Source organism: Drosophila nasuta, chromosome 2R (genome assembly GCF_023558535.2).
Source record: "Drosophila nasuta strain 15112-1781.00 chromosome 2R, ASM2355853v1, whole genome shotgun sequence".
Taxonomy (NCBI): Eukaryota; Metazoa; Arthropoda; class Insecta; order Diptera; family Drosophilidae; genus Drosophila; species Drosophila nasuta.
In genome coordinates this window covers 17,059,986-17,077,900 of record NC_083456.1, presented here as the reverse complement: position 1 = coordinate 17,077,900, position 17,915 = coordinate 17,059,986, and the positions used below count along the sequence as shown (strand labels likewise).

The following is a 17,915-nucleotide window of genomic DNA, read 5'->3' as shown; positions in this document are numbered from 1 at the left end:
AATGACAACAATTAAATATAAATCACCGAGCAAGCAACAAGCCAACAAGCCAACAACAACAAGCTTAAGCTTTCCTTCTGCTCGGGGCCAAAAGCGCGACGCACGCATACAATTAGCTTTTATGGCCGCGAGGCGAAAGGAAACTCGACTTTGGCTCGGACGCACTTGCTGAATGGTACTCGTAATTTGAAAATATGGTAATTATGAAGCGGATTTCGCATAAAAAAAAAAAATATAACAAAAAATGTAAGAGAGAAAACAATAAAAAGAAAAAACAGAATATGGTGTTTGGAGTGTGTGGAGTGAACCTTCTGACACCGCGACGCTGTCTGTTCTAATTAGGCGCACATAAATTGTGCCACAAGGAGCGCAATAAAAGCAACAAATCCTAAATAACAATTAAAACAATTTACAAGATTAAAAACACCTTAAGGCAGTTGCTTTAATATTTTAATTAAAAATTCTTCAGCCGCAATATGCTATGCGGGCAGCTCGAGGTGTGGCAACTCCCCCCTCCCCCTCCGCCTCCTCTCTCTCTCCCCCACTTGAGACTCCTCCTTGTTGTGGCTGTTGCTAATACCGCGTTGCCGCGTTAGTTAAAGCCACTGGTCGAGTGCTCTGAATGGTCTCCGGAGGCCTATGACTTTGAATTATTGCAGGCCGAGTCATAAATTAAGTGCTGCAAAGTGTGTGCCTCATAGGGGGCTGTTAAGGGAAGCATTCCGAAGAGGGGGGAGCGGGGGTAAGAGCCAACAGCCTGTGGCAGGTGGCTACTAAACCTTCTTGAGTACCATTTAGCGTCTGCTAAACAATCCAAAATGCCTCCACAAGGCGATCGAATCTATATATTATATGTACATCTTCTGCACACAACAAAATTATAAAATTATGTACAATTTGCTAAGTAAACAAAATTAAGCATAAACAACATATAAATATATCTCTGCTTTCTTAAACTATTGAATGAAATACATAAATCAATAATAATAACAAATAAAAAAAAACAATTAGAATTCGAAAAAATTCTCTGAATATCAATTATACACAATTACACAATTATACATCAATATTCCTAAATATTAAATATAGTAATTCAGCAATTCTTAAACTTAATAATTACATAAATCAATATATAGTCTTATAAATCATAAATCAATATATATTATACCAAATAATACAATTTTCATAAAAATTAAGATTTATAGAAGTTCTCAGAATATGTACACAAAATTATAAACAATCTTTCAAAAATATCAATTACAGTATTCTGTAACTACTTCTAGAGAACAACTTTTAAAGTTGAAGAAGAAGGAAACTTTTATAAAAATTGTGTAATCGGAACAATCTTACAAAAAAAAAATATAAAAATAACAAAAAAAGTCAATTTTTATAAAAATATTTTAACCAAAAAACGTTTGTAACAAAGTGTGTAATTAAATTTTCATTTATTTAATAAGTAATCCAATAAATATAATGTTTAATAGCAGTTACCTGAAAAAAAGTAAATTCGAATTTCCTAAAGCTAGGAACTTTATACAATTCCTGTTTTCAAGCTTCTACCGCAATAATTTATTTAATCAGTTTCTTATATAAATATAAAGATTAAAACAATTTCTACGGCTCTTAGTTGCTTTGGCGGACAATGTAGTATATTTTGTATTTTAAATGTAGTACTAGGCCAGTATACCAAATACAAGCATTGGTATGTTATAGTATATTTGTAGTATATTTTAAGCATTTTGCATTTAGAATTTTTTTGCGGTACATTAATTTGGTGTATTTTAAGTATAATACTGCACTCTTTTGATTTTATTTAAAATCGGTAATGAGTATCTCAGAGTCGAGCACACTCGACTGTAGCTTTATTCTTTGTTTAAAGCTTATTGTGAAATAAAGCGTTTTAATTGATAAAATAATGGATAATCTGTCTAACTACAAATTGTTGTGAATAATAAAATTAATTAAAAATATAATGTATTTGCTTTTACTTAAATCATGCTGAACATTTCTTAACATACTATATATACAAATTGTTATAAAATATGTTTTCAGCTGAACATTTTTTTCTTCAGAAATATGGACTTAACTAAGAAAATATTTTACAAAAAGATTATAAAGTCAATGGACATTGTTGTTAATAATTTATTTAGATTCCTTAAATCTATTAAAATATATTTAACTAAATAAATATTACAAAATAAGTTAATTAATCGTTTAAAGAAAACGTTTAGTAAAAATTAAGCAAACAAAACTTAAAATTCATTTTAATTTTGCAGTTTTAATTAATAAATAATAAAAAAATAAGAAAAACAATGTAGTTATTCTGCTTAAGCCACATAAAAAAATGTATTTGATTTGATTATGTTTCTACCAAATAAATTCAATCATAGTTATTAAAAATTTTAATTTTATATATTTTTTGACTACTAATTTCTGGCAATTTAACTTTATTTTAGCAAATAGATAATAATAATTGTTTCATAGATAATAATTTAATAACTCAAAAACAATGTTAACTATAAACCGCTTAGAATAATTAAGCTAAATGTCATTGTCGCCCTTTTTTCTCCTCCCTAAAAAACAATTAACACTTCAATAAGTAGCTTACGAAACCTTTGATAATTTTAAGTAAATTACTTGGAATATTTATCGCATTGTAATTAAATTAGTTAAGCAGATAATCTAGCTGTGTAAGTGGGTAAATTTAGAAAAATAAATAAAGAAAATTTAATCAATTAACATGATCAAATGATTATTGAACTAAGCTGGAAAAATAAAAAGAGAAGCCAGATGTAAAATCTATTCTAAAATGTTGTGCATTTGCTAAGGAGAAAAGCAATAAAATTGCTGTGTGTTGCTGAGTATTATAGCCAAGACCATTTGGCCAAAAGATGAACAAATAAACCTCCAAAGAGGGGGAGGAGGAGGAGAAGAGAAACAGGCAAAACTTGTTGCATAAAGTGCGACACCTAGTCGAAGAGGAAGGGGAAGGGGAAGGGGAAGTGGAAGCTGAAGGCTGTAAGCGGAGTTGTAGGCACAGCAATTTGAACACAATAAAGCTGAACGGTCTGAGTCTGAATATTAAATCCAATTGGAGGCGAAGGCGAAGGCGAAGGCCTCAAACCCTCATAAATAAAAGCGCGCCAAGGATTTGACTGCAACAGCAACAAGAGCGAGGAACGAGTTAAGCGGCATCGCAGGACACACAGGACACTCAGGACACAGACGTTGTGGCCGCGCAATCAAATTCAGATACTCGAGGAGACGCTCTCTCCTCTTCCCTCCTTCTTCCCTCCTTCGCTTGCCTTCGCCTCTGCTGCTTAAGTGTCGTAAAGTCCTTTTGCGTGCAACAACAACAACAACAACATCATCAGCAGGGGCTTTTATGATTTATGCAACTATCGCCTGCAGCGGCGACAGACTCCGGTCCCCGCCCCCCTCTCCTTTCCCCTCTCCCCACTCTTTACTCTCCCCCTTCCAGTCAGAGTCACATTCAGCCCATTGCCGAAATCCTTGAGGCGCGCCTCAGTATTTTTTTCTCGCTTATTTTTCTGCTTCTTTTTTGGCCAAAATGTCTCAGTCGCCGTCTCCTCCATCTCCGTCTCCGTCCCCCCGTCTCCGTCTCCGTCTCCAGCTTCGTTTCGTGGTTCTTCAAATTGTGCAATTTTTATGGCTGTGCAGAGGGCAAAGGTTTAAGGAGGTGGGGTGTGGCATTCATGAATAAAAGATTTCCAAGTGTGCCGCCTTCCGCGTTTCTTCTTCCTCCCCTCCCCCCTCCGCTGCGTTTCATCCACACTCGCTGTTTTCTCTCAATTTATTATGCTTTTGGCCTTGCCGAGTGCAAATAATAAGCAGCAAGTGCACAGCCACGCCCATTACGCCCCCTACCTTAGCACCTTGGCTGGCAGAAGCGCTTGCCACGCCCACACAATTGTCGTGCCACACAAAAACGAGTGAGTAGGGGGATGGGGAGGGGAGGGAGGGAAGGAAAACGTAAAATTAGCAAAGCAAAGAGTTGCAGTTTACTTGCCATTTAAGCGCCCCACTCGACAGCTGTGTTTGTCAGTGGCAGTGGCAGCAACAATAACAGCCACCACCACCAACAACAACAACAACAACAACAACAACAATAAACAAACACAACAATGTCTGCGCTGAGGTTGCACTTGGTTTTTGTTTGCAGCCGACGGCAGTCGACGCTTATTTTCATTATTTGTTGTCTGTCTTAAGATCACTTGGCCAGGCCAAAGCAAACAATCTGGTGGCCTGGTTAGTGTCATATTGTGGTCTAATCTTTAAGCGTAAATATTTCATATTTAAACGACTTTAAATTATAATTTACAATCTTAATATGAATTTAAACCTACGTAATTCAACTAACAAGAACATTTGCGTATTTATTTTAAATTTTTTTTAGATTTCGTTTCAATTGTTCTACTTTAACGGATTCTCTCAAACACTTTCATTTCATATTTGAATTCAAATTATCGCGCGCAAATGTGCCACATGTTTCCCGCCCTAACCAACACTACTGCGTTCAATCGCAACCAACTTCACTGTCTGACCGCTAACATAAATGTTATTTAGCAGATGTCTGTTACGGCAACATTGCCATTTGAGCGTATTCGTGTTAATTTTAAAATGTAACGGCTGGCATTAGACAACATTAATGTTAAGCCTCAATTTGTGGATTTATTTGTTGAAGAATTTAGATTATCACGTATACTGGCTAACGGCTACATAAAAAAGTTAATTAGTGTTGAAAATGGGAAAATTCCTTTTTATAGTACCTTTGGTTAAGAATAAAACCATGATCAATAAATGCATTCCAACAATGTTCACATAAACCACCATTCACTATTGAATTTTGCTAAATTCTATTGTAATAATGTTTAAGTTGAAATGAAATGATATATTCTTATGTGAACAATAAAAATAAGATATATCAACTTTTTTCCTATTGAAAATCAAGTGTAACCACAATTAAGGCTGTGGTATATTTAGTATATTTCACCACTGAAAAGAGTACATTATGAAAAGCAAACATATGGTCACGCTGTTGTTCAGAACGAGCAGTTGCCGAATTGTTTTTGTTGCGAGCGGTTGGAACGACGGGCGCTGCGCTTCGTAAATTTTGTGTACGTTAATTTCTGTAAACGCCGTTCGTTGTATATGTGTGTGTAGTAGTTACTTGTATGCTGGCGAGTTGTGTTTTTTTTGCGCTTACGTACAGTTAATATTCATATTTGTTGTAAGCGCACACACAGCACTGCAAGGCACAATTGTAAGTGGCAAAATGAAGCGTGCGAAAAAAATGTGCAAAACAAGCGAGACGCCGCTTGCTTTGCTTCCCTGGCCAGGCCTGGACTATGTTGTTGTAGTTGTGGTTGTGTAGCCGCCTATGACCAGCATTTTGTTGTTGCGCAGCGCGCGTTTGTATGTGTAAATTCCAAAACATACGCTTGCACAGTGGCACCAAAACGAGCTCACAATTATTTCAATGCCTATGCCCGGCTTTGGGCGTGAGTGTGTGTGTGTGTGTGTATGCTTGTCCATGCGTATGCTTGTGTGTGTTGGGTGTGTCGTTGTTGGCCGTGTTTATTATAATTTTCCTCTTTATTTTTTTTTATTTCGTTTGAATTTTTCGACCCAAGTGGAGTTTTTTCCGTTGTCTGTTTTATTTTGTTGGTGCGTCGCTGCTGCTGCTGCTTTTGGCTGCTGGCTGCTTTTGTTTTTCATCTACGCTTTGCGGCCGTCGGCCGTCTTTGACAAGTCTCTCATTCTAAGCCCATTCGCAGCAGTCAAGTGTCATTGTTGTTGCTTTGTTGCTTCTCTGCGTTTTTGTTCACGAAGCAACAAATGCGGCGATTGCCTCGTTCGCGTTGCCAACCAATCGACGAGAGTTGCCAACAATTATCACAACTTGCTGCTCTACGTGATAAAATGTGGCCAACGAGAGCGACAACAGCAAGAACAATAAGCTCGAGTGCCAATTAGAATTTATTATTATTCATTATTTTTCTTATTACTCTCTTTTACGCACTCACACGCACGCACTGAGTCAGTCTGCGCGCTCTCTCTCGATTATTCCTTCTCGCTCTCTCGCTGCGGAGTCAGCAGAACACAAGAACAACAACAAAAGCGTAAGGCAAGGACAGGCAAGCAAAGGCAAAGAGACAAGGAATTTGAACATGTGCTGTGTGCTGCTTCTTCTTCCTCCTCGTCGACTTGATTCCTTCCTTTTTGCTCAAGTTTTTCGTAACGCAAACGCGCGAGTTAAGCACGAATACAAATACGAAAAGAAAACGCGCTAAAGTACAAAATGTAATAAAAGCTTAATTAATTGCAGTAAATTTGTGCTGCAAAATGTGCGCAAAACGTGTGCGATAAAAGTGTGCGATTAAAAAAAGAAACAACAACAAAACGCAAAAATAAAAGTAAAGCAACACACAAAAAATAAAAGCGAAAAAAGTGCAGGGCCAGCGCCAGCAACAAAAAAACTGCGCGTGCCTGTCTCTGGCTCTGTATTAGTGTATTTGTCACTGTGTGAGTGAGTGAACGTGTAAGTGTGCGTGTGCGTGTGCGTTTGCAACAGATGCTGCAAACGTTACGCTCCTCTATGTGTGTGTTGTTGTTGTGCAAAGACAACAACAGCAACAACATCATCGACAACGACAACAACGCTTAAACACCGACTACAACTCAACTCGTAAATACGTCATCAACTGAGCAACAACAACGTAACAACAACAACCAGCAGCCATGTTCAAGTGCATTCCAATTTTCAAAGGCTGCAACAGGCAGGTGGAATTTGTGGACAAACGCCACTGTTCGCTGCCCCAAGTGCCCGAGGAAATATTGCGCTACTCGCGTACCCTTGAGGAACTTTTTCTGGATGCGAATCACATACGCGATTTGCCAAAGGTCAGTATATAAAGGACACACTCACACACAGATATCTATAGAAATGTCAGTGTGTGTGTGTGTGTGTGTGTATGAGCAGCCTTCACAGCAGCTTACAATAAGCTTCTAGTTGTCGCAGCCCCGAACAACTGTAAAACACTTCGTTTATAGCCCACCAAGGTGCGTTTTAGGTATTACAGTGAAAGCTGCCTAAAACGAATCGTTTTGTTTAAGTATACTCGCAGCATTAAATAGTGCAGAAAAAGTTCTTATGATAATCTTAGTTCTTAATCGCAGTAGTTAAAAGTAGAACACAAATTGAACGTTTTTCTTCATTACTTTATGTTTTCTATTATTTACGTACAAGGTATGTCAGGCTTTCTAATTGGACAGTTATAACTATATAAACTATGAAAATATGCAATAGAACTTATAATTCTATAATAATTAGTGAATACAGGAGTCTGAAATAGTTGTGCAAAATATAGATTCGAAAGTTATGTTATTAAAAAAAGCTATATTGAACAATCCCATATTAAAATCGCAACGATTTAAGTATGGTAAAGGGTTTTTCCTTATAGTAAGGTGAATTTATTGGGAAATTTAGTTTTTAATTTATCATTTTACAATAAAATTGTAGTTGAACTTAATATTTTAAATATAGTTTCCAAAATTTCTTTAATTATGTATTATAGGAGACTGTTTTCATAAATTCTTTGCTCATTTATCATATTCTTATAGGCAATTACAGTTCAGATAGTTGTTTAGCGAGTGGCCACTGTTGCTTTAAAATGTCAAGATTTCTTGGAAGGTTCACTGAACTCTCCGAGGTTCTGTTTGCGCTACTTCCATGCAGCCCAGCATCCCCCTGGCTTTTGTTATATTGTGCCAGCAGTAAAGCAAAGAGTTTCTTATAATTTGCAGCTGATATCTTGGTCTATACCTGTCCGCTCTATCTATAGGGTAGGGTTGTTGTCCAGCGCTACACTCTTAGTTCCCCTAACACACCACTTCCCCGAGCCCTTTCTCTGAATCTGACTCTGACGGGCTTTCTGCCCACTTTTGTCTGGCTGGCGAGATATCTGAGCAGCGCATCGTCAAGACAATAATTACAACAAAAGACGTCCGTTGGCAGTTCAGGCGGAAGTCTTTAATTAATACGGAGGCGCAGTGTGGGGCGCGGTTCTTTTCTCTCACAATGGTGGCGGTGGCAGTGTCCATAAGAATGCGGCATGTGGCATGGGGCATGCATGCATAATTGAATCTCCAATTACGCAACATGCAGATACCACATTGAGAAATACTTCTACTACGTACATACATATATAGTAAAATATCGTATGCCAATTATGTCGCTGTTTAAACATCAAAAGACGACACCGACCAGTGTTCTAATTAACAGCCAAGTGTCGCCGCAACAGAGCAGCAGAAGCAGCAACAGCAACATCAACAGCAGAAGACAACCATTTGGTGTCCACTTTGGCAATTAGCAGCGATTAGCGCAGCGACTTTGCGTCTGCAATTGTGAATCATTGTTTTTGTTGTGTACATGGAAATGAGTTGAAATTATTTATTTACTTAGTTACGCAGCTCGCTTCCGTTTTTATGCAGCTGTCGAACAAACAAACTGAGGACAACAACTGATCAACAATCGGATGACCAACGAGAAAATACTCTGTGAAATGACCAAAAATAATAAGGAAAGGATAAATATTGTGTTGGATACTAGATGAAATAGTTTTATGCCCTTAAAGCTAATTCAGATAACAAAAATATAAGTTTATAATCTACCATTATGAAGTACTTTATGCTGACTGAGTGCCTTAGATCTTAGATAGATTATATCTTTTCACAGTTTTAATTACTTAATTTTGTAGTGCAAAAAGGCACAGTTTTTTTTTTAATTAAATTTAAAATAAAAAGGTGCTGTAGCTTTAACAACTTCTTCGTATTCTTCCAAATATCAGCATTTTCCTATTAGAAGTCTCTTTAAGCAATTAATAGTGTTGGAAAGCGTATCGAATATACAAATTTTATGTTTTTTTTTTAAAGAACTCACATCAATAATTACTAATAGTAAAGCAACAAAGTGCCATATTGCTTGTAGTAATTCGTTGTTTATTGATCGATTTTTATATCAGGGGAAAATTCGTAATTGAATCATGTGAAAAACCTTACCATAATACCCTCTATGCGCATTTCTTTTATTTACAGGGTATAGAAATGACAACAACTGTGGTTGTAAACAGAAGCGAGGCGTTGACATAGCAACAAGTGGTGGGTGGACTGAGGAATTGTTGTGTCAGGGGGGTGTTGAGGGGGGAGGTGATTGGTCAGTTGTTGCCTGGGTTATATACAAACAAAACTTTATATAGTACACATGTATTTGGTTGTCTGCCTTCCAGGCATCGACTGCAATTCATTTGCGGTCAGTCGAGTTTTTCTTTACTTTTTTTTCTGCATTTTCAATGCAATTGTTGCATCTGCTGCTGCTGCTGTTGCTGTTGCTGTTGCTTTGTTCATGTCTTGGCAATTGTGCAGTTTTCATTGGGATTTCACTCTTTCTAGAGCTTCGTTTGCGGTTAGCCGCACTCGCTAATGAACTTCTAATGCAAATTTTTGTTGCTCGTTTACATCAATAAAGCGCAGCGCATGGCAAACGAGAAGAGGCAGCAACAACATTTACTGGAGCAATGGACCCACAAGTTGTTTAGCCTCTTCTTCCCACAGCAGCAGCAGCAACAACAACAACAACATGTTGCTGACCAGCGATGACAACAAGAGAAACGACGACGACGACGACGATGACGACAATGGACAGCCATAATGATGATGTTCTTTCTCTCTCCACAGAGTTCGTTTGAATTCCAAAAGCGACTGACAGCGTCGGATGTGTTGTTGTTGTTGTGGTTGCTTCTTCTGCTGCTGCTGTTGTTGTTTATGTTGCTGATACTGGGAGCTAGTCGGACATCAACCCTTTGCTTCTTTTGAAAGTTGCACACAATTTCCGCGTTGTCATAGCAACAATAAACATCAGTGGCAGCAACAGCAGCAACCGTGCTTCAATTGAATTGCTCTTAACTCGACGACAATCTGCCTCAATCTCTCCACGCTCAATTCATGTCGTTAGTCGCTTGACAGCTCCACATACATTAGAATATATTGCCCCTTTGGCAGAATTGCACAGTTAGAGTTGAACAGATAAATACGGAAGATACAAAAAAACAAGAAAAGAAAACAGTTTTCAAATGCAAAGAATAAAAGAAAAACCATTTCCTTTTTAAACTGCATTTAAATAGTTGCTTTCACACATTTACCATCTCAAATGCAATATAATTTGCAGTTTACTCTCACAACTCCACACGGAACCTACCTCAAGTAAAATTCATTGAATTTTCGTGCTTTTCCCTTGTTTTTGGGTGTATGCAATGAGCTTCTCTGCTTCTCCAACGACGCTCATTCTTGGCCCCTCTTCATTTGGGCCAATTAGTCACGCTCGCACGATAAGATAAGAGTTAATCGCTTCTTATCACCTGCCTTGAGGTCTCTGGCTACCAGCGAACCAAACCAAACCAACTACTTACCTTGCCTTACTTTGGCTGCCTCTGTTTTGGCTTTCGCAATTTGAACTGGCGCGTTCTCTGTGCTGTGTGTGTGTGTATGTTATTGCAGGTGCGTTTGTCGAGAACTTAACCATGTCTGTCTCTGTCTGGGTTTCGGAACACAATACCGAAGCGCGTTGGCAATGACATCATTTTTTTTCAGCAACAGCGGCTGTTTGTCGCTGCTATGAAAACAACTAAATAGAATTTAAAATGGCGTCTCGATCTGTCTCTCTCTCTCGCTCTTTCTTATGCTTTCAGCTTGCCTAGCTTAAGTCCCCAAGCATAAGCTAACCTGGCCTAAATGATAGCACATTCGATGTGCTCATGTTGTTGCCAAACTTTGGAATTGATTTTGGTATTTAGCCTTTTCAATTGGTCACAGTTAGTTAAATAACCGCACATACTCTGACGCTTACTTATACGTTTTTCTATGGCGTCGACGCTCTAAACCGGTTTCAGCTATAATAAATATTCCCAAGCTATTTCAATTAGTTTCCATACCCTGTTTGCGATCACTTAATCTAAAGAGGTATGTGCAGAGTATAAATGTATCTCATATTTCACTCATGTCTTAGTTATTTGATTGTAAATTGAACATTACTTTCATTAACAATCTGGAATAGATAGTGCAGGGTATCAGTTAGTCAAGTGCTTTCGATTAATGGACTTACCTGTTTATTAGTTGCTTGAAAACAATGCCACATTAAGTGACGTCAAGTCAAGCGTCGATTTCTGTACAGTCTCAAGCAAAATTAATTGTATCGAAGTGGATCGAGGGGATTTATCGTTGGCTTATAATCTAAATTACTGTATTAACCAGAAGATACTTAACACAGATAATAAACAACATGCTCTGCTTTGGCTGCTTTGCATGCAACTTGTGGCTGCAACAATAGAAGTACTTGTATCTATTGCTCTGCAGTGGCTTCTGTGGCAAGCGTGTGTGTGTTTGTATGCGTCGCTAGAAAAATGAAGATGTACAGATTTAAGCAGGCGCACAGATGCAACCAGCAGGCAACTGGCCTAGACTCCACACACAGTAGACTGATGGTACTTTGGAGTCGCATCTACATACATGATACTTGTGCATGTATCTGCGATTGCTGCAAAATGTTGCAACAACCACTGCGGCGGCAACATACAGACAGACAGACAGACATGCATACACATGAGTTGAGTATCTTCACAGTCTTTTTAAACGGTGACTGAAGCTCGTCCCCAACTCGTCAGCTTTATGTTGTCTGTGCTGTAGTGTGGTGTTTGTTCTAGCTCAGCTGGTTTTCGCAGTTCGCAGTTCGCAGCAACGAGATATGCGAAATGTATCTAGAACTCGTTTTGCCTACATCATGTGTGTCGTTTTCAGTTTGCGCTCACCTTTTGCTGCTCGCCCAGTCATTTGCAACATGCACACCACCAAGCATGGCTCCGAATGCACATGTGTGTGTGACGACGCCAGCGACGACGAAAACGACAACGACGATGAGATACATTTAGTTGATTACACTTGCAGATACATTATAAAATTACTGAAAATCAACGAAGCGCAATGTGTGTGTGTGTATGCAAGTGTGTTTGTGATTTACATACATGTCATGGTTCAGTGCAGTAATAAAAAAAAACAAAGAAAGAGTAGAAAAAACACCCACTGCATTCTACAGAGAATGTATCTCAGCCTTGCATCTAAAATGCATCTGCATGCGAAGCTATTAAGTTTTTCTATTAGGCCGCACAAAGTGGCTTTTTTCACAAAGCTAATTGCATTTACTTTGCATCCCTTTTTCGGTTAATCAATTGAATTATGTGGCCTGGTTTCTAGTTGATAACCAGCAGAGACAACAACATAAAACCAAACGAAACCAAGCCAACAAGTGCAGCGTGCGTTGCGTTGAGTTTGTGTTTGTGTTTGTGTTCTCTGTGGATGATGATGTGATGCAACCCATTCGCAAAGCGGCCACAACTCGTTGTTGGCCTGGCCAACAATACAGACTGCTACTAGTTTTGTTGGCTAGTTGAGTCGTCCAACTGCTGCTTGCTGTGCGCCTGCTCCAACTAGATACAATAGTAAAAGTGTGCTGGCTGCTTGCCTGCCTCAACGACACGCATGAGTGTGTGACTGTGAGTGTGTGAGTGTGAGTGTGAGTAGCAAAACTGGTAGTACTCGTAGTCTCGTATCGTGTATGCCGGCAATGCCGGCCGGTCTGTAATTTATGGTCATGCAAAAGAGTGACTGCAAAAGATACAACAAGCTACTGCCGCCGCTGCAACGTTGCATCGCGTGGGCCACCGACTGAGACTTCGGGTGGGCGGCGCATTTGGGGAAGGGGGCTGCACTTGGCTAAAAGTTTCTGCAATTCGCATTCGTTTTTATTGTCATCACGTCTTGTCCCTCTCCATCTCCCTTTTTTCTTTCTCTCTCTTTTTCTCCCCTTACATTGGCGGCCATTGCACCCCTCTCCATCTGCATCTCCACCTGAGCCCCGAAGGCGCACTTTTTCAGGCCTTTTTCATATGCAATTTGCTCGAGTGTGAGTCGGACTGTGAGTGTATTTTTTATGCTTTTCCTTTTGTCTTCCTGCATTTTTCGTTCGTTGCCGTTTGCCATTGTCGTTGTCGTTGTCGTCGTTGGCTTTTGTCACTGACAGTTACAACTTTCTGACGCATGATTTGTGGAAAGGCCTTTCGTTTTTTTTTTTATAAATAGCGAAACAGAATCTGGGACATTCGTAGGTACTCGCAAAAAAAGAAGGCATGGAAATTAAGCGAAAAATAACCATGAGGGAGCATTATTACTTTGCCTTTGTGACGAACTGACCGAGACACACACACAGAAATGACACCATTCTTTTTTTTGTTTTGTTGTATTTTGTGTATTCTCTGTTCTGTTGCGGTTCGTTTGATGAAATGTTCAATGGCAAAAGACTTTTCATCAAGAGAGAAAAGTCAAATGCTTGGTGAAAGCCCTTCTGCACTATATAAACCTCATCATGTTATAAATACTTTTGAGCTGTTCTACGAAACAAGTTGGCAAAAAATGACTTTAAGCATCGATTGCGACAATGTGTAGAACAAATTGTGTTCTGCTAATAAAAATAGTTTCATTTAAGCATTCAATTAATATAAATTACTTTGGCATTAGCCAATTTGAAGCGGGCTAAGACTAGTTTACAATAAGAACAATAAGCGGAAATTTACGTCGTATATAACGATGAGGGTCTGAAATATTTGTATTTGTTTGCAAAACGGGTCATTAATATTATCGGGTCACGGTTTCCTCATTCTTAAAGGCAAACGAAAAAGAATTTAATAATTTATACGAGTACAACTACGAATTATTTTCATTATTATTAACGTCGCGACTGCCGGCTGTGTGTGTGATGGGTTCTTGTTTTTTTGGGCTAGAAGCGGAGTCGAGTGGATTGGGGAAGACAGAGGGGAGCAAGCCAGCTAGCTAGCAATGGCCGATAAAAATCGCTGGCACAATAAAAGCAGCGACGCTGACGACGACGACGACGACGATGATGATGATAATGATGATGATGTGCCGCCCTGGTGCGGCTGTTAACCTTGAGGTCTATGACTCAGTGAGTCAGCCACAAGCGGGGGGCGCTGCTTTCTTTTCAAAGTGCCAAAAGATGAGTAGACGAATACGTTAACGAATACATGAGAGAGTCGAAGTCAGAGTTTGAGTCGGAGTCGGGAGTCGGAGTCTGTGCATGCTCCACATTTTTGGAAGGTCAGCGGAATGCTTATGACCGTGATCGCGACCCTTCACTTTTTGGGAAAGTACGAAGGCGCGCCGAAATAATTTATTATAAATCGAACATCAAATTGATGTGGCCGGGAAAATCGTGATGCTCATAAATGAATTGCTCGCTGGCGACATGTCTGACGAAAAGAAAGCAACACGGTCGAGCCAAACACCACTTCTAACTCAAAAGGATGCTGAACAAGCAACCGGACGGGACGACAACGACGACGACGACGACGTCGACGGTCACGGTGTTTACAAATGACAAACTCTTTTGAAATTTATGACCACGAAAGCGATCTCTGATATATAGAGAGTCAGAGGGAGAGATGAACTGGGGAAAAACGTTTGTAAAACGATTGTCGATTGTCTTTTGTTTGCCAGAGAGAAAGGAGACTTTTGCATTGTGTTGTCGTCGTGCCAAAGACTAAACCAAAACTTTTATTTCTTCTCTTCTCGTCTCTTGCAGAATTTCTTCAGATTGCATCGCCTGAGAAAACTGGGCTTGAGTGACAATGAAATTGGTCGCCTGCCGCCGGACATACAAAACTTTGAAAATCTTGTCGAACTCGATGTTTCACGAAACGGTAAGTTGATCAAATCCAAATCCAAATTCAAATACAAATGCAACATGCAACAAGTGCTAAATAATTATTACTGACATTGATGGGTTTCTATTGTTGCCGTAAATGCTCCGGAATAAATCGTTAACAGGGACAGGCGTCCATCTGTTTGATTGACAGTAGTTACCATCGGGATGGATATTGTGATACAAATTGAGTCTCATATTGCCTGACATGAAACAATTGCATTTGAAATCTAATTGCATCTTCAGCTGCAACTGTGACTGCGAGCTTGTTGTGGCTTGTGGGCGAGTGAGTCAACATGTTTTGTGGTCGGCTTTCTCCTGCTATTGTTATCCAGAGAAAAAGTCGACAAGAAGTCCCATAAGTCACCGTTGCACTTCAGAAAACTTTGACCCATTGCTTTATTGCGATAAATATGATTTAAACTTGTAAAGTTTCGAGTTCGACGAGTGTTGTTCAACTACTTATTATTACTTGTCAACGCAACGCAGTGAATGAGAGCTGGCTGGTTAACTTGATAAGCTTCTCTAGAAAAAGTTCTCGTTTCATGTTCTCTTCAATGCAAACAGGCAGACAGAAGAATATCGTATACATATTTATTTTCTGCTTAAGCAAGCGTAAATCCGTAAACACCAACTCGTAATTGGAGTCAAGTGCAGTGCTTAAAAAACGCATGCATATGTGTGAGTTTGTATCGAAATAATTGGCAAAGGTCATTGAGAATGCGCGACTATTAAGTATTTTACAAAAGTTGCAAGAAAAAAGTACTTTACTCGAAGTTCATAATTACTTCTTTAATTCAATGCGATGCCTTTAAACTCATTCAATGCAATGTACTTTATAATATGCCTTTTACCTCTGCATGTCTACAGGGTATAAACAACTCAACACAAAAACACATTCATTTTCATTGAGCGCCGTTATTCATTCATGTAATTTAAAGAACCAGGGGCGGACTGAGCATTAAAAGGTCCATTGCCAAGCTGATATATTTATGCAGATAAATTGCATAAAGTAGGAAATTGTTGTTCAGTAATAAATTCGAAATATAATTGACGTGCCTTCATTATAAATATATTTAACGATTATTTCATTCAGAGCGAAACATTGCATTATCGAGCAGCGATCTTTTTTGTTTTTTTTTTTTGGGCGCTTTGTTTTGCCGGCACTGAAGAGTGAAATAATTTCGTTGACGTTGTCAGCGGACCAACAACTTATTGTGGCTTCCTATTTCCGTTTTTGGGGACACAAAGGTATCACATAGAGTATTCAGAGACGACAAAAAAAAGCGGAGCCGGTATTGTATTACCAGTCTGTCAAGTTGATTGCACTCATTAAACGAATTGGCCTGCATTGCAGTGTGTGCTGCAAGCAGTGTTTGCTGACTGAGCATAGCCGTTTGCTGTGGCTTGATTGCTTATGCATATGACCCACAAATGATCTGTAAACACACCCAAAGCAATGCAATTTGAAGTGAACGGCGGGAACCCAGCAATCGTCGCCTTGTGCTACGAAACTGGGTGAAAGGCTAGAGATGTGAGAAGCTGTGATTTTCAGCTATGATCACTGTGATCACAGCGACTGACCGAACAACAACTATCTCCAATCACTGAACCTTTTAGGATTAGAAATGTGTGTGTGTGTTGCCAGATCACCATTCAGTTTTCCATTTCCCATTTGCTCCGGCTGTCGCTCTCTCTCACTCTCTGTGTGTGGGTGGCTTGCGCAAAAAAAAAGAGCCTTTCACATTCAATTACCAATGCTCAAATGCTGTTATTATTAATGGCACCTCGGATGTCGTTTGATGGCTTTGAACTCGCCAGCTAATAGGGAAAACCACAATTGGCAGGTGCGGTTGCACCTTTTATATATAGTATTGATGCATTTTTTTCTATATTGGCAGCGGTATTTTTATTCCCTGGCAGCTACAAAAAAAAAAAAAAGAAGAAAAAATTGCAATTCTCAACTGTGGCGCATTCGGTGTAAAATTAGTGCGCTTGATTTGTGCTGGTTGGTTGTGCGCTGTGTGGCCACAACAATGGCAATGCCAGCCGTTGTGCAAGTGCAAACACAACACAGCACAGCACAGCAGAGCAGAGCACAGCACGGCAAACACGCATACAGCGAAACAAGCTGCCAAGCGCAGCACGCAAAAATACATTACGTATACGCCCGCTTGCACTTGACAAAAGAATTGAACGACGGCAACTGAGACGACGTGCGATGCATTTGTAAGTGCTCCGCACAGTGGGATCAATTAGCGAATATTGCATATTGAATTGATTTGTTTATTTTGCAATTTACGATTAGTAAAGGAATAATTGAATGTGAAATGAATTTACATATTTGATTTACTATTTGACATCTACATACATTTTAGCTCCACTGTGCAACGTAATCGTCTACACTAACACTGCTAATAAAAACATTAATTTGTATGGCCGATTGTGCTATGTGCAAGTATTTGTGTTTATGTGGGCGAGTATGTGTGTGTGTGTGAGTGCTGTGCAGGTGTTGTGGACTCCACCATTGTTGTTGTTAGTAGCCGTGAGTTTGCACGTAAATTATTATGACAAGTTGACCTGCTTGCGAAACGTACACTAGAGGGCGCTGCTGCAGCTACGTATTTCATTGCACCCTTTATACTGCATACAAGAGTACTATAATTTTGACACGAAATACCTTAAAACGTTGGCGGCAATTTGGAACTCTTTGAGGTGTGTCTGACAATTGGGCTAGTTTTCTTTTTAGGGTGAGGGGGTATTGGCTTTGACCCTTTTTTAGCGGGTATAAAGATATATATTATAACCATACAGTATATTCTTAATCAGCAACAATAGCCGTGAAGCCAGGAACACCTAACATAGATCTCAGAAGCTATAGGAGATAGAGCTAACATTTTTCTTGACAGCGTTTGTTATATGATTATACCAAATATACATTACTTCAGTATTTGTTCAGTATATTAATTAAGTAGATTTAACCAAATATACATTTCGACATACTGCAGTATTTGTTCAGTATATTAATTTACCATATTTAACCAGTATATTAAGTTAGTATATTTAACCA

General features: G+C 39.1%; 1 protein-coding gene across 21 annotated transcripts in view; it reads left to right on the top strand.

Annotated features, from left to right (window-relative positions):
* The first annotated feature begins 5,074 nt into the window (after nt 1-5,074).
* LOC132786097 (protein lap4) overlaps nt 5,075-17,915 on the top strand; it is a 64,948-nt gene continuing 52,107 nt past the window's right edge. For 20 of the 21 annotated variants that reach the window (XR_009632405.1, XM_060792518.1, XM_060792497.1 and 17 more), the window contains exons 1-3: nt 5,085-5,284; nt 6,350-6,924; nt 14,726-14,843. Coding sequence is in view for 20 of the 21 variants with exons in the window: in XM_060792518.1 (XP_060648501.1) it covers nt 6,763-6,924; nt 14,726-14,843 (280 nt within the window). In the remaining variant the exon portion in view is untranslated. Of the gene's footprint in view, nt 5,285-6,349; nt 6,925-14,725; nt 14,844-17,915 lie in introns of all 21 variants that reach the window. The other variant, XM_060792494.1, reaches the window with a different exon arrangement.